The 26,790-nt window shown below is 50.7% G+C and overlaps 1 protein-coding gene across 1 annotated transcript; it reads left to right on the top strand.

Annotated features, from left to right (window-relative positions):
* Positions 1 to 1,132: 1,132 nt before the first annotated feature.
* On the top strand, positions 1,133 to 24,839 carry rsph4a (radial spoke head component 4A). Its single transcript, XM_085973442.1, has 6 exons — positions 1,133 to 2,364; positions 7,564 to 7,798; positions 11,229 to 11,987; positions 12,689 to 12,830; positions 21,987 to 22,104; positions 23,206 to 24,839. Exons 1-6 carry the CDS (start codon positions 2,156 to 2,158, stop codon positions 23,450 to 23,452), a joined length of 1,710 nt encoding a protein of 569 aa, XP_085829568.1. The 5' UTR covers positions 1,133 to 2,155; the 3' UTR covers positions 23,453 to 24,839.
* Positions 24,840 to 26,790: the final 1,951 nt, after the last annotated feature.

The raw sequence follows: 26,790 nt of genomic DNA, 5'->3' as shown, positions 1-26,790 counted from the left end.
ATGGCTGGTTCAAAGATGGTTACGGTCACGGAATGAGCGTTAATCACGGCCATAAATCCTTCCACCACTTCATACAGTTCCCGAAAGGGAACAGTGTGAGGATACGTACGACGATGACCTCTTGCGCAATGCACCTCCTTGGACCCTCAGTCGCAGATGCGAGGGGGCAAATCGTGCAATTGTTAAATTTTTCATTTTATTGACATGTAAAATGTTGGCCCAGTAATTCCCTTCCAAATGCGCGAGTACGGTCGGGGTACTTACGCGTCTGGCCGGAGGAAATGCCGGTTTTCAGCATGCACAGTGCATGTGGGGAAAACCGGCATTTCCTGTCCTCTGAACGAAGGGGTTCAGAGGCAGAACGCGTGCGACTGCACAGGCAGCACATGCGCAGTAAAATTCGCCGCTTTCATTCATGCTTTCAGTGTGGTGAAGTCCTTACAACTTACACATGAAAAAAGCATGGGTACAGTTGCTCCAGAGGCTGCGGAGGAAGATATTTCTTATCGTGGAGCTTCTTATGTATGTCTGTATATATTCCTTTGCGTGTTATGTATATATTCCTTTACTTATGTGTATGAATGTATTATTTAATTATGACTTTCAGAGAAAGTAACTTATTGGAAAATCATAATTAAAAACATACATTCATACACATAAGTAAAGGAATATAAAACATACATACATAATTACTTATTACTGATGAAAAGTTTCTTTCTTAAAAGTGCTGGAAATGTTACATTACTCATTTTAGAACACTCATTTTCACATTCAATTCACACAGCCACAATTGCTCCTTCTACCTACCGTTCTGAAAACCCGTTTAAAAAAAAAAAAAAATTTAAACTTTAAAACTTTCTTAAAATAACTTCCCTCCCTTTCCCAAACAAAAATATTGCCTTTCAGAAGCTCCACGATAAAATATATCTTCCTCCGCAGCCTTGGAACAACTTTACACATGCTTTTTTCAAGTGTAACTTGTAAGGACTTACCCTCACTGAATCCATGAATGAAATCGACGAAGTTCACTGCGCAAGCGCTGCCTGTGCAGTCGCACGCGCTGTGCCTATGAACCCCTTCGTTCCGAGGTCTGGAAATGCCGGCGTTCCCCGCATGCGCTGTGCATGCTGAACGCCGGCATTTCCAACGGCCAGATGCGTGAGTACCCAGACCGTACTCACGCATTTGGTCACGAATTTCTGGCCCCTTGTGTTTTCTCATTTTAATTATCCAGCTGGCCTACTAGCTTGTGTACCTGGCATAGGCTGAGTTCAGGGTGCTGCAATTGGCCTCAGTGTCCTGGACCAGGATTTGGGGAGGTAGGGGTGGAAATCAATCAAGGTTCCTGCTCCTGTAAAGTGCTCAGCAATGCTGCTCACTGTCCAGGTTGATGCATTTTACAAATGTGTACGGTGCAACTGAGGCCTCCACAGATCCAATCTCTGGAAAGAATGATGATAGTTGTGGGGGGACCTGTGGACAGGTCTGTGACTGGTGAGCGGGTCACTCCCCACTGGGGGGGGGGGGAGGGGGTGACGTATTACGCACGTTCTGGCACGTCGATCTTAGCCGTGACGCAGGCGTCAGTTTGATTTTTGCCTAGCAACGCGCGCCGCATGGCAGCAACAGTCACCCGGGCGACGGAGAGGCCCGGCCTGGCAGGGCCTGAGTGAGGGAAAGTACAGGGGGGGGGGAATAGAGGGAGTGTTACAGAGTAATAGAATAGAGAGAGTGTTACAGGGTAATAGAATAGAGAGAGTGTTACAGGGGAATAGGGAGAGTGTTAGAGAGTGTTACAGGGGAATAGGGAGAGATAGTGTGTTACAGGATAATAGAGTGTGTTACAGGGTAATAGAGAGAGTGTTACAGGGTAATAGAGTGTTACAGGGGAATAGAGAGTGTTAGAGGGTGAGTGTGAGTATGTTAGGGGAATAGGGAGAGAGTGAGTGTTACAGGGGAATAGGGAGAGAGCAAAATAAAGCAAGTGAGTGCAAAGGAGAACTACAGGGAAATAGAAAGAAAAGAGAAAATAAAGTGAAGTCTTGGAAGTTGGGAAGGGAGAAAAAGGGAGTAACCAAGAGAAATCGAGAGGGGGTGGGGTGAGGGAATATAGATAGGAGAAAGTAGAGAGAGGTAGTGAGAAGGAAACACAAAAATGTCAGAGCTTCCAGATAACTTGCCTACTCCGGAGCATTTAGATTCCGAGAGTAAAATCCAACAGAGTAACCTTTCGAGCATCACGAATAGTAAGGAAAACTTGGTGCAGATGGAGGCCGAGATTAACCTGAATTCCGCAAGTGAAACTATGATCCAAACTGCAAAGGCTTATTTGCTACAGAGAAGCACCATTTCCAACCTCAACCTGTGAGTACTGAAATGTAAAAACACAACTGGTAAAAAAAAATGAATGGATTAACAACTTCATTATTTTTCTTGCATTCTCTTCCTTCCGTTCCCCTCACTGCCTCTCGCATCCCTCCCCCTCATAACCCTACACCACACTTGCCATGATCAAATTCCAGTGCTGTCGTCCTGCCCTGTCTAGCACCATAGGATAAACCTTGCGAGGAGGCCGCGCACTGTGTTCACCAGATGGCAAGATGGCCTCGAGTATAGAATCATAGAATGGTTCCAGCACAGAAGGAGGCCTTTCGGCCCGTCGAGCCCGTGCCGGCTCTCTGCAAGAGTGCTTCAGCCAGTCCCACTCCCCCGCCCTTTCCCTGTAGCCCTGCGAATTTTTTTCCTTCAGGTACTTATCCAACTCCCTTTTGAAAGCCATGATTGAATCTGCCTCCATCACCCTTTCATGCAGCGCATTCCAGATCCTCACCACTCGCTGCGTAAGAAAAGATTTTCCTCCTGTCGCCTCTGGTTCTTCTGCCAATCACCTTGAATCTGTGCCCTCTGGTTCTCGACCCTTCCGCCAATGGGAACAGTTTCTCTCTCTCGACTCTGTCTCGACCCCTCATGATTTTGAACAGCGCTATCAGATCTCCTCTCAACCTTCTCTGCTCTAAGGAGAACAACCCCAGCTTCTCCAGTCTGTCCACCTTTATATGTGGGTGTTGGGGCTCTTCATGTTGGTCCTTCGCAAGGAGGAAGGGTTTGCTTTTAGTTAAGTTTTGTGATACAGTATCTGACCACAGAAACAACATGGCAGGAGGAGCCATTGTCCAGAAAGTGCTCATGATGGAGGTTAGACGCCGTGAAAGAGTGTGCAAAAGGGCAATGTTGTGTGGATGACTTGAAATGATACCTCCCAGAGTTTGCAGCAGTCCACAACTAAGATCTGTGCTACGTTTGATAGGCCTCATAGGAATTGCCTTGCTCTTCATATCAGCAAATTTATTTCTCATTTGCACCCAGGGAGCTGGCTGACTGTAGTGACTCCTTCCTTCCATGCAGCTGGCATCTATGTCTTTAGTCCAAAATAACACCACCCTCATTTAAGACGCTCCTTCACTCCTACCACTTTGACCAAGCCCTGTCGTAATATCACCCCGTAATACGTGACTCTGTGTCAAATGTTGTTTGATAAACGCTCCAGTGAAGCGCCTTGGGATGTTAAAGATGCTATATAAATGCTAGTTGTTGTGCATGCTGCAGCAGGGACTTCACCTTTTCAGTACCAAAGGGAGCACTGTCATGTATATGTGTCCCCTGGGCCATTGTAAACAGTACATGTGTCCCCTGGGCCATTGTAAACAGTACATGTGTCCCCTGGGCCATTGTAAACAGTACATGTGTCCCCTGGGCCATTGTAAACAGTACATGTGTCCCCTGGGCCATTGTAAACAGTACATGTGTCCCCTGGGCCATTGTAAACAGTATATGTGTCCCCTGGGCCATTGTAAACAGTATATGTGTCCCCTGGGCCATTGTAAACAGTATATGTGTCCCCAGGGCCATTGTAAACAGTATATGTGTCCCCTGGGCCATTGTAAACAGTATATGTGTCCCCAGGGCCATTGTAAACAGTACATGTGTCCCCTGGGCCATTGTAAACAGTATATGTGTCCCCTGGGCCATTGTAAACAGTATATGTGTCCCCTGTGCCTGGGCCATTGTAAACAGTATATGTGTCCCCTGGGCCATTGTAAACAGTACATGTGTCCCCTGGGCCATTGTAAACAGTACATGTGTCCCCTGGGCCATTGTAAACAGTACATGTGTCCCCTGGGCCATTGTAAACAGTATATGTGTCCCCTGGGCCATTGTAAACAGTATATGTGTCCCCTGGGCCATTGTAAACAGTATATGTGTCCCCAGGGCCATTGTAAACAGTACATGTGTCCCCTGGGCCATTGTAAACAGTACATGTGTCCCCTGGGCCATTGTAAACAGTATATGTGTCCCCTGGGCCATTGTAAACAGTATATGTGTCCCCTGTGCCATTGTAAACAGTATATGTGTCCCCAGGGCCATTGTAAACAGTATATGTGTCCCCAGGGCCATTGTAAACAGTACATGTGTCCCCTGGGCCATTGTAAACAGTACATGTGTCCCCTGGGCCATTGTAAACAGTACATGTGTACCCTGGGCCATTGTAAACAGTATATGTGTCCCCTGGGCCATTGTAAACAGTATATGTGCCCCTGGGCCATTGTAAACCGTATATGTGTCCTCTGTGCCATTGTAAACAGTACATGTGTCCCCTGGGCCATTGTAAACAGTATATGTGTCCCCTGGGCCATTGTAAACAGTACATGTGTCCCCTGGGCCATTGTAAACAGTACATGTGTCCCCTGGGCCATTGTAAACAGTATATGTGTCCCCTGGGCCATTGTAAACAGTGTATGTGTCCCCTGGGCCATTGTAAACAGTACATGTGTCCCCTGTGCCATTGTAAACAGTACATGTGTCCCCTGGGCCATTGTAAACAGTATATGTGTCCCCTGGGCCATTGTAAACAGTACATGTGTCCCCTGGGCCATTGTAAACAGTACATGTGTCCCCTGTGCCATTGTAAACAGTATATGTGTCCCCTGGGTCATTGTAAACAGTATATGTGTCCCCTGGGCCATTGTAAACAGTATATGTGTCCCCTGGGCCATTGTAAACAGTATATGTGTCCCCTGGGCCATTGTAAACAGTATATGTGTCCCCTGGGCCATTGTAAACAGTACATGTGTCCCCTGGGTCATTGTAAACAGTACGTGTGTCCCCTGGGCCATTGTAAACAGTACGTGTGTCCCCTGGGTCATTGTAAACAGTACGTGTGTCCCCTGGGTCATTGTAAACAGTACATGTGTCCCCTGGGTCATTGTAAACAGTACGTGTGTCCCCTGGGCCATTGTAAACAGTACGTGTGTCCCCTGGGTCATTGTAAACAGTACATGTGTCCCCTGGGCCATTGTAAACAGTACGTGTGTCCCCGTGCCATTGTAAACAGTACGTGTGTCCCCTGGGCCATTGTAAACAGTACGTGTGTCCCCTGGGTCATTGTAAACAGTATATGTGTCCCCTGGGTCATAGTAAACAGTACATGTGTCCCCTGGGTCATAGTAAACAGTACATGTGTCCCCTGGGCCATTGTAAACAGTATATGTGTCCCCTGGGCCATTGTAAACAGCATATGTGTCCTCTGTGCCATTGTAAGCAGTATATGTGTCCCCTGGGCCATTGTAAACAGTATATGTGTCCCCCGTGCCATTGTAAACAGTATATGTGTCCCCATGGCCATTGTGAACAGTATATGTGTCCCCTGGGCCATTGTAAACAGTATATGTGTCCCCTGGGCCATTGTAAACAGTATATGTGTCCCCTGGGCCATTGTAAACAGTGTATGTGTCCCCATGGCCATTGTAAACAGTATATGTGTCCCCTGGGCCATTGTAAACAGTATATGTGTCCCCTGTGCCATTGTAAACAGCCAACGTTCCCTTTTATGGCGAGCTGCAGCCCTTTAACAGCTGCTTCTTCATTGGATTTTGCACTCTTTTCCCCCCCCCACCCCCAGTGTGCTGCAAGCCAAGCCTCTCCTATGGTTCTAGCTTATTGAGAAGTAAGCACGTTTCACCCCCTCAGCTACAGGTGCAGCTCTGGCTGTACACTGGGCCAACACAATCCCCACTTTGTTGGTCCGTATAATGAGGCTTGTAACTCAACCAGCTGGGCTGATCTTTCAGAATTCCTTGATATTTTCCCCGGCCCAATTGTTGTTCTTACCTTTGGATCCTCATATCAGTTGGAAGTGGCTGATTTTATTCTAGCTGCATGGAAAGGTTTCCTAGTTATATCTGTCAGGTCCGGTACTATTTTTTTTATTCGTTCATGTGGGCGTCGCTGGCAAGGCCGGCATTTATTGCCCATCTCTAATTGCCCTTGAGAAGGTGGTGGTGAGCCGCCTCCTTAAACTGCTGCAGTCCGTGTGGTGAAGGTGCCCCCACAGTGCTGTTCTGGAGGGAGTTCCAGGATTTTGACCCAGCGACGATGAAGGAACGGCCGATGTATTTCCAAGTCAGGATGGTGTGTGACTTGGAGGTGGTGGTGTTCCCATGTGCCTGCTGCCCTTGTCCTTCTAGGTGGTAGAGGTCGCGGGTTTGGGAGGTGCTGCCGAAGAAACCTTGGCGAGTTGCTGCAGTGCATCTTGTCGATGGTACTCACTTCAGCCATGGTGCGCCGGTGGAGGGAGCAAATGTTTTGGCGTTTCCCCTCCATGTGAGCGGGTAGCTCTATTCACCCTGTTCCCATATCCCTTCAACCCCTTTTTCTTCATCCACCCATCAAATCTAGTCTCGAATGTTGTCACTGTTTCTGCTTCAACCCGTAAGTGAGTCCCACAGCCTCACAACACTGTGGAAGCGTTTCTCTTGCCCTCATCTCTTGCCCTTAATCTTGTGTATATATAGGCCCCTCATTCATGATCAGGTTGGGCAGTGAAGCCCTCTGTGGTCAAACGTCCTGCTCACTGAAGGCTCGTGTAAGGAATGAAACATAGAAACATAGACATAGAAACGTAGAAGATAGGAGCAGGAGTAGGCCATTCGGCTCCTCGAGCCTGCTCCGCCATTCAACGAGATCATGGCTGATCATCCAAACTCAGTACAGGTACCCTGTCCCTGCCTTCTCCCCATATCCCTTGATCCCTTTAGCCTTAAGAAATATATCTAACTCCTTCTTGAATATATTTAATGAATTGGCCTCCACTGCCTTCTGTGGTAGAGAATTCCACAGGTTCACCACTCTCTGGGTGAAGAAATTCCTCCTCATCTCTGTTCTAAATGGCTTACCCCTTATCCTTAGACTGTGACCCCTGGTTCTGGACTCCCCCGCCATCGGGAACAACCTTCCTGCATCTAGTCTGTCTAGTCCTGTTAGAATTTTATAAGTTTCAATGAATGGCCACTTGGGCCTGAAGGGCAGCCAGTGCCCGTGGGATGGTACCCCCTCAGCAAGAGCCAGCCCTTCATGGGAAGAAGGAATAAACCTGGCGGGTGCAAGAAAATGGGAGCAGGGTAAATCTGTAAAGGGTTGAAGTTGAGCAGGAGGCCTCCTGTTGGAGGTGACTCTAAAACAGCTCAATGTCATGTCCTTTCAGCCTCTTTGTTATTTCCCCTTTAGCTACGATCACCTGTCACAGGTGATAACCAAGCTACTGGACGAGCGGCCCAACAACGCTGTGGACATCTTTGAAGATATCAGCCAAAAGGTGAAGCGGACACAATTCCACAAGAAGATGGACACGCTGCGTGATGAGTACAAGAGCTCGATGGCCTTTGATCTGGCTGAGGTTCAGAAATCGCTCTTTGCAAAGGCACCCGAGGACGAAGAGGGGGCCGATCACCAGGAGGAAGTGGTAAATATGGTTTTTGATGAGACTTAGCGGTTGACTGATATAAGGTCCTTGGTAACATCAGAGATTCCCCGAGTTGTAAAGCGGAAATGTACAGAGGGCCGGATTGGCGTGTCGGAGGCTCAAAGCCGGCCACGCACTCCCCCGATGGCTCATCTGTTAAAGGCACTGGGTAGATTGATTCCTGCTCTGTGCTGTGTCGACGGATCTCAGTTGGGGTGACCGCATGAGGGCTGTAATTGCCCTCGGCATCCCTGGCCACTGTTGATTGCTATCCAGCGACACCTGCTGAGGAGTGCATGCATGAAAGAATCGGGCTTGATGCACTCGGACTGCCAACACCTGCTGACTAGGCTCATCCATGAGTAATTCAGGACCCAGAAGGTGTGATAGTAGATTGGCGGTTAGGATCAGATCAGCCATGATCTTATTGAATGGCGGAGCAGGCTCGAGGGGCCGATTGGCCTACTCCTGCTCCTATTTCTTATGTTCTTAAGGTGACTGCGCCTGTGGAACCAAAGCCCAGCAAGTGTGTGGTGTGGGTCCAGACATTTCCATCAGCCAAGTTTCCGATCTCGGGCCTGCCTAGGTGTCAGCCAGTGGCTCAGTGGGTAGCACTCTCTCTCGCCTCTGAGTCAGAAGGTTGTGGGTTCACGGTCCCATTCCAGAGACAAAATCTTGGCCGACTCTCCAGTTCAGCACTGAGGGAGCGCTGCACTGTCAGAGGTGCCGCCTTTCATCTGAGATGTTAAACCGAGGCCCCGTCCGCACTCTCAGGTGAACGTAAAAGATCCAGTGGCACTATTTTGAAGAACAGGGGAGTTCTCCCTGGTGTCCTGGCCAATATTTATCCCTCAATTAACATCACTAAAACAGATGATCTGGTCATTTTCTCATGCTGTTTGTGGGAGCTTGCTGTGCGCAAATTGGCTGCTGTGTTTCCTACACTACAACAGTACTTCATTGGCTGTAAAGCGCTTTGGGACATCCGGTAGTCGTTAAAGGCGCTTTATAAATGCAAGTCTTTCTTTCCTGAGTGGAGGGAGAGCCGGAAGGTGACTCACCCTGGGCTACTCTCTGGCAGCTACACTTGATTATAGAGGAGCACTGGGAGCAAAGTGATGTGAGGAATTTAAATAGGGCTAACAAAAAGATCTGTCCAGAACCCAAAAGCTTAAAATGAAATAAAATGTAGAGTTTTGATAGTAAAAATAACTCAATGCTAATCATAGAATCATACAGCACAGAAGGAGGCCATTCGGCCCCTCGAGCCTGCTCCGCCATTCAATGAGATCATGGCTGATCATCCAAACTCAGTGCCCTGTCCCTGCCTTCTCCCCATATCCCTTGATCCCTTTAGCCTTAAGAAACATATCCAACTCCTTCTTGAATATATTTAATGAATTGGCCTCAACTGCCTTGTGTGGTAGAGAATTCCACAGGTTCACCACTCTCTGGGTGAAGAGATTCCTCCTCATCTCTGTCCTAAATGGTTTACCCCTTATCCTTAGACTGTGACCCCTGGTTCTGGACTCCCCGGCCATCGGGAACATCCTTCCTGCATCTAGTCTGTCTAGTCCTGTTAGAATTTTATAAGTTTCAATGAGATCCCCTCTCATTCTTCTAAACTCCAGCGAGTATAAGCCCAATCGACCCAATCTCTCCTCATACCTCATTCCTGCCATCCCAGGTATCAGTCTGTGAACGAGCTCTCCAATTAGCCCCACTCCCCCTGCTCTTTCCCCACAGCCCTGCAAATTTTTCCCCTTCAAGTACTTAGCCAATTCCCATTTGAAAGTTATTTTTGAATCTGCTTCCACCGCACTTTTCCAGATCGTAACAACTCGCTACTTTAAATTTTTTTACCTCATGTCGCCTCTGTTCCTTTTGCCAGTGACCTTAAATCTGTGTCCTCTGGTTATCGGCCCTTCTGCCACTGGAAACAGTCTCTCCCTGTTTGCTCTGTTCAAAACTCTTCAGGATTTTGAACACCTCTTTCAAATTTCCCCTTAACCTTCTCCGCTCCAAGGTGTACAATTCCAGCTCCTCCAGTCTCTCCACACAACTGAAGTCCCTCATCCCTGGTACCATTCCAGTAAACCTCCTCTGCACCCTCTCCAAGGCCTTGACGTCCTTCCTAAAGTGCGGAGCCCAGAATCGGACACAATACTCCAGCTGGGGCCTAACCAGTGTTTTATAAAGGTTCAGCGTAACTTCCTTGCTTTTGTACTCTATGCCTCTATTTATAAAGCCATGGTTGCAGTTTGCCTCTTTAACAGCCTTCTCAACGTGGCCTGCCACCTTCAAAGGCTTGTGAATGTGCACCCCCAGGGCTCCCTGTTCCTGTACCCCATTTAAAATTGTACTATTTAGTTCATATTGCCTCTCCTCATTCTTCCTACCGAAACAAATCACTTCACACTTCTCTGTGTTAAATTTCATCTGCCCATTTCACCAGTCTGTGTCCTCCTGAAGCCTGTTACTCTCCACCTCGCTGTTTACTACATTTTCGAGTTTCGTGCCATCTGCCCATTTTGAAATGATGCCCCATACACCCAAGCCTAGGTCAATAATATTTATTAATAAGAGCAGTGGGCCCAACACCAACCTGGGGAACACCACTGTATACTTCCCTCCAGTCTAAAAAAACACCCGTTCACCACTAACTCTCTGCTTCCTGTCTCTTAGCTAATTTCGTGTCCACGCTGTCACTGTCCCTTTAATCCCATGGGCTTCAACTTTGCTAACAAGTCTATTATGTGGTACTTTATCAAACGCCTTTTGAAAGTTCATATACACAACATCAACTGCACTACCCTCATCAACCCTCTCCGTTGCGAAGGTAAGTAATTTTTAGTGAGCCCAGGTAAATGCATCGCTCGCCCTACCCCACCATACCTGTGCCTCAGTATTTTCAGCCTGCCCGACCAAGCCTCATACCTTGGTGTCACCTCGGAGTCAGACGGTTGTGGGTTCAAGTCCCACTCCAGAGACTTGAGCACAAAATCTACGCTGACACCCCAGTGCAGTGCTGAGGGAGTGCTGCACTGTCGGAGGTACCTTCTTTCAGAGGAGACGTTAAACCTCAGGTGGATATAAAAATCCCATGGCACTATTTGGAAGAAGAGCAGGGGTGAGTTCCCCCCGGTGTCCTGGGGCCAATATTTATCCCTCAACCAACATCACTAAAAACAGATGATCTGGTCATTTATCTCACTGCTGTTTGTGGGAGCTTGCTGTGCGCAAATTTGCTGCCGCGTTTCCTACATTACAACAGTGACTATACTTCAAAAAGTACCTCATTGGTTGCAAAGCGTTTTGGAACGTCCTGCTATATAAATGCAAGGTTTTTTTTTCCGTTTGGTGCAGGTTTCCAGCATCGTCCCATTTTACACCCTTCCTCTTGCTCTGATCCCTCTGTTTTCTCTGGCAGCTGGAGACACCGCTCCCCAACGTGATGGAGTTGGCCTTCTACTTTGAGCAGGCCGGATTTGGCCTGTGCCAAGAGGAGATGTATCGCATCTTTCTGGCGCTGAAGCAACTGGTGGACTCGCAGCCGCTGCACAAGTGCCGGTTCTGGGGGAGAATCTTAGGAACCGGCGGGAGTTACATCATAGCTGAGGTGGACTTTCGGGAAGGCGAGGAGGACACGGAGGAATTGGAGGAAGAGGAGGAAGCAGAGGGAAAGGAAGAGGATAAGGAGGACGGCGAAAGGAGTGAGGAGGACGAGGGCGAGGAAGTGGAAGATAAGCCTCCAGCATCAACGTATAAACCCCCACCGGTCATCCCGAAAGAGGAAAATCGTTCCGGCACCAACAGGTATACGTATTTTGTTTGTAGTGAGCCAGCCAAGGCATGGACAAAGCTGCCCCCTGTTACACCAGCACAGATCACCGCAGCCAGAAAGATAAAGAAATTCTTCACTGGCGATTTGGAAGCTCCCATCGTCAGTTACCCGCCATTTCCCGGCAAAGAGATGAATTACCTGAGGGCACAGATTGCCCGTATATCTGCTGGCACACAGATCAGCCCGCTGGGGTTCTATCAGTTTGGAGAGGAAGAGGAGGAGGAGGAGGAAGGGTCAGTGAGGGACAATTACGAGGAGAACGCAGAATTTGAAGGAATTCCCATACCCGACCTGTTGGAGAGTATGGCCAGTTGGGTCCATCACACACAACACATCCTCCCGCAGGTATGACATTCGTGTTTGCCTTTACACCTCCATTTTTTTCTTCTGTCTTCATCCTTCACCTACGTGACTCTCACGCTATCGCTGGGTGAGAGGGCGGGCAGTGATCTGGCTGAGTGTTTCCGAATTAATGATACATGCCCCCAAAAAACTGGGAGCCTGCAGTGAGAAGGGGCATAATGGGCGGAGAGCCGCCGTCCGGCACTTTCGGCGATTGCCAGGGAGCCGCAGAGTCTGAATCCGTGGCTGATGACACCGTTCCGCATTGCTTCACCCCTCCCTAGCTCTGTAACCTCCGAGATCTCTGCGCTCCTCCAATTCTGGCTTCTTGCACATCCCTGATTTCCATTGCCCCGCTATTGGCAGCCGTGCCTTCAGCTGCCTAGGTCCTAAGCTCTGGAATTCCCTCCCTAAACCTCTCCGCCTCTCTCTCCCGTAAGACGCTCTTTAAAACCTCTTTGACCAAGCTTTTGGTCAACTGTCCTAATATCTCCTTGTGTGGCTCGGTGACAAATTTTGTCTGATAACGCTCCTGTGAAGCGCCTTGGGACGTTTTACTACGGTAAAGGCGCTATATAAATGCAAGTTGCTGTTACAGTGACCTTTCAAGAACATCGCTGCCTCGCGTTGCAGTGTCAATGTACATTCTATTCCTATTCTAGCGGTTCTGCTTCTTAAATTAAATTGTTTTCTCTTGATTGCAGGGCCGCTGTGTTTGGTTTAATACTGTTCAGAAAAAGGAGGAGGATTTTGAGGAGGAGGAGGAGGAAGAGGAGAGAGAGGCACCAGATGAGCCCGAGCCAGAGGTGGGGCCGCCCCTCCTCACTCCCCTGTCTGAGGATGCAGGTAATACAGACATCATCAGAATCACCCCCATACTGAACACCGCACCAACAGTATTTCACTTTATTTTTTTGTGTAATGTGGGTTTTTTTTCATAGAATCATAGACATTTATGGCACAGAAGGAGGCTATTCGGCCCATTGTGTCAGTGCCGGCCGAAAAAGCCTAATCCCACTTTCCAGCTCTTGGTCCGGAGCCCTGTAGTTTACAGCACTTCAAGTGCATAACCAAGTACTTTTTAAATGTGATGAGGGTTTCTGCCTCTACCACCCTTTCAGGCAGTGAGTTCCAGACCCCCACCACCCTCTGGGTGAAAAAAGTTCTCCTCAACTCCCCTCTAATCCTTCTACCCATTACTTTAAACCTATGCCCCCCTGGTTATTGATCTCTCTGCTAAGGGAAAATAGGCCCTTCCTATCCACTCTATCTAGGCTCCTCATAATTTTATTCACCAGGCTGATACCTGGGATGGCAGGAATGACGTATGAGGAGAGATTGGGTCGATTGGGCTTATACTCGCTGGAGTTTAGAAGAATGAGAGGGGATCTCATCGAAACTTATAAAATTCTAACAGGACTAGACAGACTAGATGCAGGAAGGATGTTCCCGATGGCGGGGGAGTCCAGAACCAGGGGTCACAGTCTAAAGATAAGGGGTAAGCCATTTAAGACAGAGATGAGGAATTTCTTCACCCAGAGAGTGGTGAACCTGTGGAATTCTCTACCACAGAAGACAGTCGAGGCCAATTCATTAAATATATTCAAGAAGGAGTTGGATATATTTCTTAAGGCTAAAGGGATCAAGGGGTATGGGGAGAAGGCAGGGACAGGGTACTGAATTTGGATGATCAGCCATGACCTCATTAAATGGCGGAGCAGGCTCGAGGGGCCGAATGGCCTACTCCTGCTCCTATCTTCTATGTTAATCAAGTCTCCCCTCAGCCTCCTCTGTTCCAGAGAAAACAACCCCAGCCTATCCAATCTTTCCTCATAGCTAAAATTCCCCAGTCCTGGCAACATTGTTGTAAATCTCCTCTGTACTCTCTCTAGTGCAATCACATCTTTCCTGCAATGTGGTGGCCAGAGCTGTACACAGTATTCTAACTGTGGCCTAACTAGTGTTTTATACAGTTCAAGCATAACCTCCCTGCTCTTATGCCTCGGTTAATAAAGGAAAGTATCTCGTATGCCTTGTTAACCACCTTATCTACCTGTCCTGCTACCTTCAGGGATCTGTGGACATGCACTCCAAGGTTCCTTTGTTCCTCCACTTCTCAGTGCCCTACCATTTATAGTGTATTCCGTGCCTTGTTCGCCCTCCCCAAATGTATTACCTCACACTTCACCAGATTGAATTCCATTTGCCACTTTCCTGCCTACCTGACCAGTCCATTGATATCTTCCTGCAGTCTACAGTTACCTTCCTCACTATCAACCACACGGCCAATTTTTGTATCATCTACAAACTTCTTAATCATGCCCCCTACATTGAAGTCTCAATCATTGATGTATACCACAAAAAGCAAGGGACCTAGTACTGAGCCCTGTGGAACCCCACTGCAAACAGCCTTCCAGTCACAAAAACACCCCTCGACCATTATCCTTTGCTTCCTGCCACTGAGCCAATTTTGGATCCAACTTGTCACTTTCCCTTGGATCCCATGGGCTTTTCCTTTTCTGACCAGTCTGACACGTGGGACCATGTCGAAAGCCTTTCCAAAATCCACGTAGACTACATCAAATGCACTACTCTCATCAACCCTCCTTGTTACCTCCTCAAAAAATTCAATCAACTTAGTCAGACACGACGTTACCTTAACAAATCCATGCTGACTGTCCTTGATTAATACATGCCTTTCTAAATGACGATTTATACTGCCCCTCAGAATTTTTTCCAATGATTTGCCCACCACCGAGATTAGGCTGACTGGCCTGTAATTCCTCAGTCTATCCCTTTCTCCTTTTTTAAACAAGGGTACAACGTTAGCAGTCCTCCAGTCCTCCGGCACCACACCTGTAGCCAAAGAGGATTGGAAAATGATGGTCAGAGCCTCCACTATTTCCTCCCTTGCTTCTTGTGGTAAACCACGTTCACTATCGTATCACTGTTAGTAGTTAGCACTGTTCACCACTGTTCGTTATAACTGTATCACTGACCACTATTGTATCACGGTACGAGGTCGCCTCTTGCCACACTGCTATACCTGGGATGACCACTGCCGACTCCGCCTTGGCTCCACCCACCAGGCCAGGTATAAAGGTGAGCGACTGGCTGGTATTCCTCCTGCTTGGATCGGATCACCCACGAGAGTGGGCTCTGTTATTTAGTCAATAAAAACCTTTAGTCACCTTCGTAACTCTTCGCCTTTTATTGGAGGAATTGATAGGTATATCACTTCTCTCAACAGCCTGGGATACATTTCATCCGGGCCTGGCGATTTATCTACTTTCAAAGATGTTAAACCCCTTAATATTTCCTCCCTTACAATGTTTCTCTCATATAATATTTCATACTCCTCCTTAACTACAATGTCTGCATCGTCCCTCTCTTTTGTGAAGACAGATGCAAAGTATTCATTAAGAACCATACCCACATCTTCTGCCTCCACACACAAACTTCCTTTTTGGTCACTAATAGGCCCTACTCTTTCTTTAGTTATCCTCTTGTTGCAAAATTTCCTCCCACTTTCTCCTGAAGGCTCTGACTAATGAGAATTTTTAGGGGTGGGAGACCATTAGGCCCATCAAAACAGTCCTGTTTTTACAGATCCTGTCCCTCCCCACCTTCTCACCATATCCCTCAACCCCACCTTCTCCCCAAATCCCCCAACCCCACCTTCTCCCCAAATCCCCCAACCTCACCTCCCCAAATCCCCCAACCCCACGTTCTCCCCAAATCCCCCAACCCCACCTTCTCACCATATCCCCCAACCCCACCTTCTCCCCAAATCCCCCAACCCCACCTTCTCCCTGATGCGCTATCAATTACTCATAAAAGACCGAGAGTTAGAAGAGTAACTAAAGGCTTTTATTAACAACAGAATGGAGGTCTGCCTCGAGTGGTCGACAGGCCCAGGATACAAAGGGCTGGGGAGCAGTCACCTTTATACTAGGACCTGTGGGAGGAGTCAGCCGAGGCATGTCCAGGCATGTACACAGTGGAATACAAACAGGACAAACAGGAATACAAACAGTGGTTTACCACATTCACCCCTTGTTTAAAATTGAGTCCGGCGGGGTGAAGTGTATTAAAAGTTAGTGTATTGGAGTCTCTCCGGAGGTCTTGTCTGCCGCTGTGATCGGCGTGGCGACGGCAGGGGTAGTGAAGCTTCCAGCGTCGAGTCCAGCGTAGGCTGTGGCACAGGCGTGTCGTCCTCGTAGATGTCGAGCGGGTCGCGGGGCCCAGGCCTGCCGTCTGCTGGGGCTGGATATCGGATCGTGGGGGGGGGTGGTAGTGGGTAGTGGGTTACTGCGGTCCCCGAGGGTGCAAGGTCTCTTATGGAGACTGTGTCCTCCCGCCCGTCCGGGTATGCGATGTAAGCATACTGGGGGTTGGCGTGGAGGAGGTCGACCCTCTCGACCAGGGGGTCCGTTTTATGGGTCCTCACGTGTCTTCTCAGTAGGACCGGCCCTGGGGACGTCAGCCATGGCGGTAGCGATGTCCCCGATGTGGACTTCCTTGGGAAGACAAACATTTTCTCATGAGGGGTGGCGTTAGTGGCAGTGCAGAGCAGTGACCGAATAGAGTGGAGCGCATCGGGGAGCACATCCTGCCAGCGGGAGGTTGGAAGGCCCCTAGACTTTAAGGCTAGCAGGACGGCCTTCCAAACTGTCGCATTTTCTCTTTCCACCTGTCCGTTCCCCCGGGGGTTGTAACTGGTGGTCCTGCTTGTGGCAATACCCCTAGTTAGCAGGTACTGACGGAGTTCGTCGCTCATAAACGATGAGCCCCGGTCGCTATGGATATAGCTGGGGAAGCCGAACAGGGTGAAGAGGTTGTTCAGACATTTAATGACCGTGGCACTGGTCATGTCCGGGCAGGGGAAGGCGAACGGGAAACGGGAGTACTCATCAATAATATTGAGGAAGTACACATTGCGGTCGGAGGAGGGGAGAGGCCCTTTAAAATCAACGCTCAGGCGCTCGAAGGGGCGAGTGGCTTTTATCAGGTGGGCCCTGTCTGGTCTATAAAAGTGCGGTTTGCACTCAGCGCAGACTTGGCAGTTCCTGGTCATGGTCCTGACCTCCTCAATAGAGTAAGGCAGGTTGCGGGCCTTGATGAGGTGGAAGAACCTGGTGACCCCCGGGTGGCAGAGGTCATTGTGGAGGACCCGTAGTCTATCGATCTGCGCGCTGGCGCAGGTGCCACGCGATAGCGCATCCGGGGGTTCATTTAGCTTCCCGGGCCGGTACAAGATCTCGTAGTTGTAGGTGGAAAGTTCGATTCTCCACCTCAAGATCTTGTCATTTTTGATTTTGCCCCTCTGCTTGTTGTTAAACATAAAAGCAACTGAACGCTGGTCAGTGAGCAGGGTAAATCGTTTTCCGGCCAGGTAGTGCCTCCAATGACGCATAGCCTCCACAATCGCCTGGGCCTCCTTCTCAACAGCGGAGTGTCTGGTCTCCGGGCCTTGGATGGTTCGTGAAAAGAAGGCCACGGGTCTCCCCGCCTGATTGAGGGTAGCGGCCAGGGCAAAGTCGGACGCGTCGCTTTCCACCTGGAAGGGGATGGATTCGTCCACTGCGTGCATGGTGGCTTTGGCAATGTCCTCCTTGATACGGTGGAAAGCTAAGCGGGCCTCTGCCGTCAAGGGAAAAGAGGTGGACTTGATCAGCGGACGGGCCTTGTCTGCATAGTAGGGGACCCACTGGGCGTAATAGGAGAAAAACCCTAGGCACCTCTTCAGGGCCTTGAGGCAGTGGGGCAGTGGAAGTTCCATAAGGGGACGCATCCGGTCGGGGTCGGGGCCGATGACTCCGTGTTCCACAACACAGCCAAGGATGGCGAGGCGGTTTGTGCGGAATATGCACTTCTCCTTGTTATATGTCAGGTTTAGGAGTTGGGCGGTGCGGAGGAATTTTTCGAGGTTTGCGTCATGGTCCTGCAAGTCACGGCCGCAGATGGTCACATTGTCCAGATATGGGAAAGTGGCCTGCAACGCATTTTGATCTACCATCCGGTCCATCTCCCTTTGGAAGACGGAGACCCCGTTGGTGACGCCAAAGGGAACCCTAAGGAAGTGATAGAGGCGGCCGTTTGCCTCAAAGGCAGTGTACTGGCGGTCCTCAGGGCGGATGGGGAGCTGGTGGTACGCTGATTTCAGGTCAATGGTCGAGAAGACGCGGTACTGCGCGATCTGGTTGACCATATCAGCTATACGGGGGAGTGGGTAGGCGTCCAGCAGGGTGTAGCGATTTATTGTCTGGCTGTAGTCGATGACCAGGCGCTGCTTCTCGCCGGTCTTAACGACCACAACCTGGGCTCGCCAGGGGCTGGTGCTGCCCTCAATAATCCCTTCTTTCAGGAGCCGCTCCACTTCGGTTTTAATGAAAACCCTGTCCCCGGCACTGTATCGCCTGCTCTTTGTGGCGATGGGCTTACAGTCGGGGGTGAGGTTAGCAAACAGTTGGGGGGGGGTGACTCTGAGTGTGGAGAGGTTGCACCTGGTGCGCGGCGGGCAGTTTGGAAGCTGCTGGCTGCGGACTGTGAGTGGGGGTAGGGGTCCACCGTACGCCATCGTAACACTTTTAAGGTGGCACTGAAAATCTAACCCCAGCAGGACGGCAGCGCAGAGGTCAGGCAGGACCAGAAGTTTAAAATGATCGTACACGGTCCCGTCTACTACGAGTGTCACCATGCAGTAGCCGCCGATGTCCGCCGACTGGGACTCGGAGGCCATAGAAATCCGCTGTTGTGCAGGCAGGACTGGGAGAGAGCAACGCCGCACCGTGTCGGGGTGGATGAAGCTCTCCGTGCTCCCAGAGTCAAAAAGGCAGATTGTATCGTGACCATTTACCTTAATGTCCATTGTGGAACTGGCCAGTTGGTGCGGTCTCGCTTGGTCCAGTGTAACGGATGCCAGCGTAGGGGTCGGTGTGTCGCTGCGGGTATCAGATGAGGCGGTGTCGGGGGCCTGCTGCGTCCCGGCTGTCGTCCAAGATGGCGGCGTCCATGATCCCCATGTGGCTGGAGGCGTCCAAAATGGCTGCTGTACCGGTGATTCGCACATGGCCGAGGAGGTCCATGATGGCGGCCCGCATGGCCCACACGCGGCGCTGCTGGGGTTCGGGGTGGCTTTGGCCCTGCAGACGCTAGCGTAGTGTCCCTTCTTCCCGCAGCCCGAGCAGATCGCGTTTTTCGCCGGGCAGCGCGCTCTGGGGTGTTTTGCCTGGCCACAGAAGTAGCATTTCTGGCCTTGGGGCACTGCTGTCTGGCCTTGGGACACTGCTGCGGTAGTTGGGCCGTTGTTGGGGTGTGGCTGGGGTGGCACGGCGCAATGAGGCGGTCCTACCGTGTCCCAGGCTGTCATTCCCCGCGGCGTCCACGGTGCAGAGGAGTAGGCATCCATGCCCTGGTAGGCTGCATCCAACGATAGTGCGAGTTCAGAGGCCTTGTTGAGGTCGAGGTTACTCTGCTCCAACAGTCGCTGTCGGGTGTAATTGGATCTGTGGCCCGCTACAAAAGCGTCCCGGATAAGTTCCTCTGTGTACACGGCGGCCTTTACATCCTTACAACCACAGGCCCGGCCAAGCACAGACAGTGCCTGAAGGTATTCCACGGTCGATTCCCCAGGTTGTTGTTTACGACTCCCCAGGAGGTGCCTGGCGTACACTTCGTTCACTGGGCGCGTGTACTGGTCCTTGAGGAGCTTGATAGCGTCCGCGTACGAGGTCGCGTCTTGGATGACCGAGTACACTCGGTGGTTCACTTTAGAGGTCAGGACATCCAGTTTGTCCTCGTCCGATTTGATTGCTTCGGAGGCGGTCAGGAATTTTTCGAAACACTTAAGCCAGTGAGTAAACTTGGTGGATGAGTCCGCCTCCCGATGATCTAAGTCCAGGCATGCTGGTGTGAGGATCTTCTCCATTATAAAAATGTTGTTAATAAAATTGATGCGCTATCAATTACTCATAAAAGACCGAGAGTTAGAAGAGTAACTAAAGGCTTTTATTAACAACAGAATGGAGGTCTGCCTCGAGTGGTCGACAGGCCCAGGATACAAAGGGCTGGGGAGCAGTCACCTTTATACTAGGACCTGTGGGAGGAGTCAGCCGAGGCATGTCCAGGCATGTACACAGTGGAATACAAACAGGACAAACAGGAATACAAACAGTGGTTTACCACACTCCCCAAATCCCCCAATCTCACCTTCTCCCCAAATCCCCCAACCCCACCTTCTCCCCAAATCCCCCAACCTCACCTTCTCCCCAAATCCCCCAATCTCACCTTCTCCCCAAATCCCCCAACCCCACCTTCTCCCCAAATCCCCCAACCCCACCTTCTCCCCAAATCCCCCAACCCCACCTTCTCCCCAAATCCCCCAACCCCACCTTCTCCCCAAATCCCCCAACCCCACCTTCTCCCCAAATCCCCCAACCCCACCTTCTCCCCAAATCCTCCAACCTCATCTTCTCCCCAAATCCCCCAACCCCACCTTCTCCCCAAATCCCCCAACCTCATCTTCTCCCCAAATCCCCCAACCCCACCTTCTCCCCAAATCCCCCAACCTCACCTTCTCCCCAAATCCCCCAACCCCACCTTCTCCCCAAATCCCCCAACCCCACCTTCTCCCCAAATCCCCCAATCTCACCACCTCCCCAAATCCCCCAACCTCACCTTCTCCCCAAATCCCCCAACCCCACCTTCTCCCCAAATCCCCCAACCTCACCTTCTCCCCAAATCCCCCAACCCCACCTTCTCCCCAAATCCCCCAACCCCACCTTCTCCCCAAATCCCCCAATCTCACCACCTCCCCAAATCCCCCAACCTCACCTTCTCCCCAAATCCCCCAACCCCACCTTCTCCCCAAATCCCCCAACCCCACCTTCTCCCCAAATCCCCCAATCTCACCACCTCCCCAAATCCCCCAACCTCACCTTCTCCCCAAATCCCCCAACCTCACCTTCTCCCCATATCCCCCAACCCCACCTTCTCCCCAAATCCCCCAACCCCACCTTCTCCCCAAATCCCCCAACCTCACCTTCTCCCCATATCCCCCAACCTCACCTTCTCCCCAAATCCCCCAATCTCACCACCTCCCCAAATCCCCCAATCTCACCACCTCCCCAAATCCCCCAACCTCACCTTCTCCCCAAATCCCCCAATCTCACCTTCTCCCCAAATCCCCCAACCCCACCTTCTCCCCAAATCCCCCAACCCCACCTTCTCCCCAAATCCCCCAACCTCACCTTCTCCCCAAATCCCCCAACCCCACCTTCTCCCCAAATCCCCCAACCCCACCTTCTCCCCAAATCCCCCAACCTCACCTTCTCCCCAAATCCCCCAACCCCACCTTCTCCCCAAATCCCCCAACCCCACCTTCTCCCCAAATCCCCCAACCTCACCTTCTCACCATATCCCCCAACCCCACCTTCTCCCCAAATCCCCCAACCCCACCTTCTCCCCAAATCCCCCAACCCCACCTTCTCCCCAAATCCCCCAACCCCACCTTCTCCCCAAATCCCCCAACCCCACCTTCTCCCCAAATCCCCCAACCCCACCTTCTCCCCAAATCCCCCAACCCCGCCTTCTCCCCCAACCCCGCCTTCTCCCCAAATTCCCCAACCTCACCTTCTCCCCAAATCCCCCAACCCCACCTTCTCCCCAAATCCCCCAACCTCACCTTCTCCCCAAATCCCCCAACCCCACCTTCTCCCCAAATCCCCCAACCCCACCTTCTCCCCAAATCCCCCAACCCCACCTTCTCCCCAAATCCCCCAACCTCACCTTCTCCCCATATCCCCCAACCCCACCTACCCACCTTCTCACACACTTACACTTCCTCTCACCATATTCCACAAGTCCCATGGAGCCAACATCAAGAGCGACGGGGAAGTGGAGAAACATGGAAGAATATCTTCATAGTGTTCCTTCCTGTGATGATGGTGTCAGTAAATGTAATGTTTCTAATGCTCCCTTTCTGGTCTTTCATTGTTTCAGAGGTCAGCAATGTCCCCCCCTGGGCCATCAAGGCTTCGTCCAACCTGATCCCTCAGTTCGCCATTGCTGTGGTTCGGTCCAACCTCTGGCCAGGGGCATGTACCTTTGCAATTGGAAAGTGAGTATCCATTGTTCTGGGGGGTTTTCCTTGGCTTTGGACATGCTGGCCAGGCCGCTCACCCCTTCCTCTTATCAGCCAGGGGTGTGTTGGGGCTGGCTAGGGTCAGCTCCCCCTCGTTGGGGGAAGTAACTGGTATTCCCCTCGCACCTCCCCACAGTGGCATGGCTGAGATAGAAATCTCAACGATTTGAGGATCAGAGTGCTGACGGCTACCCTTAAATCTCAGAGAGGGCACAGGGTGGCACCTGTGGTGAACAGAAACTTGGGGACAACCTTCAAAAGCTTGAGGTTGAGGTACCTTACTGTAGATTAACAAATTAACGTTTACTTATTTGAAATAAAAACAGAAAATGCTGGAAATACTCAGCAGGTCAGGCAGCATCTGCGGAGAGAGAAACAGAGTTAACGTTTCAGGTCGATGGCCCTTCGTCAGAACTGGAAAAAGTTGGAGATGGAACAGGTGTTTAAGCAAGTGTTGGGGCAGGGAAAGGGGGGAGGAAAGAACAAAAGGGAGGTCTGTGATAGGATGGAAGGTGGGAGAGATTAAAACACAAAAGGGATGATGGTGTGAGGCAAAAGGAGATGGTAATGGGACAAGTTAAGAAACAAAAGATGGGTCTAGCTGAGGTGTAAATGGCGATGGCAGAATGATCGACAGCTGCCGTGTGAGAGAGAAAAAAAAAAGATAGGGGCAGAGGTTGTGGTCTGAAATTGTTGAACTCGATGTTGAATCCAGAAGGTTGTGAAGTGCCTAATCGAAAGATGAGGTGCTGATCCTCGAGCTTCATTGGAACAGTGTAAGAGGCCGAGGTCAGAGTGGGAGTGGAGCGGAGAATTCAAGTGAGATTAAATGACAAAAGGGATGATGGTGTGAGGCAAAAGGAGATGGTACTTATTTGAACTGGGCTGTCCCGCCCGATCACTGGGCCGGGGAGGGGGGAAAGAGGGGGGGGAGAGGGGGAGGGGGGAAAGGCGGGGAGTGGGAGGGGGGGAGGGGGGGAGAGGGAGGGGGGGGTAGGGGGGGCCCGCCCGGTCATTGCTACGTCGCAAGGTGTCCATTTTTGTTGTTGTCGACTCAAATGTCTTTCTGCCCGGCAGGAAATTTGCGAACATTTATTTGGGCTGGGGTCACAAATACAGCCCGGAGAACTACAACCCCCCCTCTGCCCCGCCGGTGCAATCGGAGTTCGCCAGCGGCCCCGATACCACCGAGGTGGATGACCCAACCGTGGAAGAGGAGCAGGCGCTGCGGGCCGCAATGGAGGAGCGACTGGTGGCAGCGGAGGAGGCCGAGGAAGAGGAGGAGGAGGAAGAGGAAGAGGAGGAGGAGGATGACGCGAACTAAATTAGCCAGGACCTTTCCGCGATAACTATTTCAAAGCTTTTCTTTCTGCTGTTTAATACTAAGCTGAAATCTAGTGAGGTGTAATATTTGCCCCACAGGCAGACACTGCAGTCATGACCCCCCTACCCAAACTTCAAGGAACACTAAATCTGTAAATGCTTTGATTTCTAGCTATAGATGCATAGTGGATAATAAAGATTTTTTATTGCATCAGGAAATTCCAAGCATTTACTGAGGAAAGGTCATTGAGCTGAGGCATTGACTCTGTTTCTCTCTCTCTCTCCACCGACGCTGCCTGACCTGCTGAGCGTTTCCACCATTTTCTGTGTTTATTTCAGGTTTCCAGCGTCCGCAGTATTTTGCGTTTGCTCGATCACTTCCTTTGTCTGGCCTCGACTCCCCACCAACCCAGACCGCTGAACGGACAGGCACTGGAGAAACAGGGAGGTGGCCAGAGAAGGTGGGAGGGAGAGCACAGGGTGTGAGGGAATGGAGAGAGGGAGGGGAGTGTGAAGGAGAGAGCGAGGATTACATAGGATTACATCGGATATACGGCACAAAAACAGGCCATTTGGCCCAACCAGTCCGTGCCGGCGTTTATGCTCCACTCGAGCCTCCTCCCGTCTTTCCTCACCTAACACTATCCGCATAACCCTCTATTCCCTTCTCCCTCATATGCTTGTCTAGCCTCCCCTTAAATGCATCGATACTATTCGCTTCAACCACTCCCTGTGGTAGCGAGTTCCACATTCTCACCACTCTCTGGGTAAAGAAGTTTCTTCTGAATTCCCTATTGGATTTCTTGGTGACTATCTTATATTGATGGCCTCTAGTTATACTCTTCCCCACAAGTGGAAAAATTCTCTCTGTATCCACTCTATCAAAACCTTTCATCATTTTAAAGACCTCTATTAGGTCACCCCTCAGCCTTCTCTTTTCAAAAGAAAAAAGCCCCAGCCTGTTCATCCTTTCCTGAGATGTATACCCTCGCATTTCTGGTATCATCCTTGTGAATCTTCTCTGCATCCTCTCCAGTGCCTCTATATCCTTTTTATAATATGGCGACCAGAACTGTCCGCAGTACTCCAAGTGTGGTCTAACCAAGGTTCGATACAGGTTTAGCATAACTTCCCTACTTTTCAATTCTATCCCTCTAGAAATAAACCCTAGTGCTTGGTTTGCTTTTTTTATGGCCTTGCTAACCTGTGTCGATACTTTCAGTGATTTGTGTATTTGTACTCCTAGATCTCTTTGCTCTTCTACCCTACTTAGATTCTTATTTTCCAAGTAATATGTGACATCCCTATTTTTGTTACCAAAATGTAAAACCTCTCAATTATCTGTGTTGAATTTCATTTGCCAATTATATGCCCATTTTTCAAGTTTATTAATTTCTTCTTGCAATTTGTTGCAGTCCTCCTCAATATTGACTATCCCCCCAATTTGGTGTCATCTGCAAATTTAGAGGGAGGGGAGTGTGAGGGAGAGAGAGAGGGTGGGGAGTGCGTGTGGGAGAGGGGGAGTGCGTGTGGGAGAGGGGGAGTGCGTGTGGGAGCGGGGGAGTGCGTGTGGGAGCGGGGGAGTGCGTGTGGGAGCGGGGGAGTGCGTGGGGGAGCGGGGGAGTGCGTGGGGGAGCGGGGGAGTGCGTGGGGGAGCGGGGGAGTGCGTGGGGGAGAGGGGGTGTGCGTGTGGGGGAGAGGGGGAGTGCGTGGGGGAGAGGGTGAGTGCGAGCGTGAGGGAGAGGGGGCGGGTGGAGGAGGGGGAGGGAGAGATGTGAGGGAGGAGGGAGAGATGCGAGGGTGGAGGAGGGGGCGGGTGGAGGAGGGGGAGGGAGAGATGCGAGAGTGGAGGAGGGGGCGGGTGGAGGAGGGGGAGGGAGAGATGCGAGGGTGGAGGAGGGGGCGGGTGGAGCAGGGGGAGGGAGAGATGCGAGGGTGGAGTAGGGGGCGGGTGGAGGAGGGGGAGGGAGAGATGCGAGGGTGGAAGAGGGGGCAGGTGGAGCAGGGGGAGGGAGAGATGTGAGGGAGGAGGGGGAGGGAGAGATGTGAGGGTGGAAGAGGGGGCGGGTGGAGGAGGGGGAGGGAGAGATGTGAGGGTGGAGGAGGGGGAGGGAGAGATGTGAGGGTGGAAGAGGGGGAGGGAGAGATGTGAGGGTGGAAGAGGGGGCGGGTGGAGGAGGGGGAGGGAGAGATGTGAGTGTGGAGGAGGGGGAGGGAGAGATGTGAGGGTGGAAGAGGGGGTGGGTGGAGGAGGGGGAGGGAGAGAGGTGAGTGTGGAGGAGGGGGAGGGAGAGATGTGAGGGTGGAAGAGGGGGCGGGTGGAGGAGGGGGAGGGAGAGATGTGAGGGTGGAGGAGGGGGAGGGAGAGTTGTGAGTTTGCACTGTGTTCAGCAGAGCTGGGTGCTGCTTTATTGCCAATTGTGTCTCTTCCCGTTAGTTCCTGGAAGCGCTGATGGTATGGGCGCAACAGATGCTCAACAGCTTCCAGCACCGCATTCTTCATTAGTGAGCCTAGACATGAGTGTTGGCTATTCCACCCCGAGTGGCATAACAGCCAAGGCTGAGCCACACTCTGCAGTCGGATTGTGATTAGGTGGGATGGTGGCGGTTCAGAGTAGAAACCCTCCTGTCTGCACTGCCCCAGACTGTCCAAGGCAGCAGTCCAGTTGAAACTCTACCTATAATATGGGGAATGGGAAGCCATGATTTCCCGTTAGGACACTGCAAGATATTCTTATGTGTCTCTGAGTGGGAAGATCCCTTTGCGAACAATGTATGCTCTTACAATTCTTTGCATTATCTTCAGGAGTATGAATAAATAAGTCATTTATTTATTAAGTGGAAACAAATCAGACCCAAATAACTACCGCGGCATCTGTGTCAACAGTTGTCTAGGGAAGTTATTCTGCAGTATTCTAAATAGTAGATTACTTGATTTTCTTAACATAATATCCTCAGAAAAAACCAAATAGGCTTTCTTCCAAAACACCGCACCGCCGACCATATCTATACCCTTCACACCCTCATTGAAAAACATAAACACCAAACAAAAAATGGGAAAATATTCGCCTGTTTCATCGACTTCAAGAAAGCCTTTGACTCTATATGGCACGAAGGGCTCTATTATAAACTTCTTCAGTGTGGAATAGGGGGCAAAGTCTATGACCTTATTAAATCAATGTATCTGAAAAACAAATGCGGGGTCAAAATTGGAGACAAACGCACCGATTTCTTCACCCAGAGAAGAGGCGTCCGGCAGGGCTGCAATTTGAGCCCGACCCTGTTCAACATATACATAAATGAATTAGCAGACATGCTGGAGCAAAGCGAGTCACCAGG

The sequence above is a fragment of the Somniosus microcephalus genome, chromosome 34 (genome assembly GCF_052327205.1).
Source record: "Somniosus microcephalus isolate GS21.2 chromosome 34, FLI_Smic_1.0, whole genome shotgun sequence".
Lineage (NCBI taxonomy): Eukaryota > Metazoa > Chordata > Chondrichthyes > Squaliformes > Somniosidae > Somniosus > Somniosus microcephalus.
The sequence above is the reverse complement of the archived record's forward strand: the minus strand, read 5'-3'. Positions and strand labels throughout refer to the sequence as shown.

Coding starts and splice junctions, on each gene's coding strand:
- rsph4a (XM_085973442.1), top strand. CDS start 2,156: ATGTCAGAGCTTCCAGATAACTTGCCTACTCCGGAGCATTTAGATTCC. Junction 2,365..7,563: donor ACCATTTCCAACCTCAACCT/GTGAGTACTGAA, acceptor TTTCCCCTTTAG/CTACGATCACCTGTCACAGG. Junction 7,799..11,228: donor CCGATCACCAGGAGGAAGTG/GTAAATATGGTT, acceptor TTTCTCTGGCAG/CTGGAGACACCGCTCCCCAA.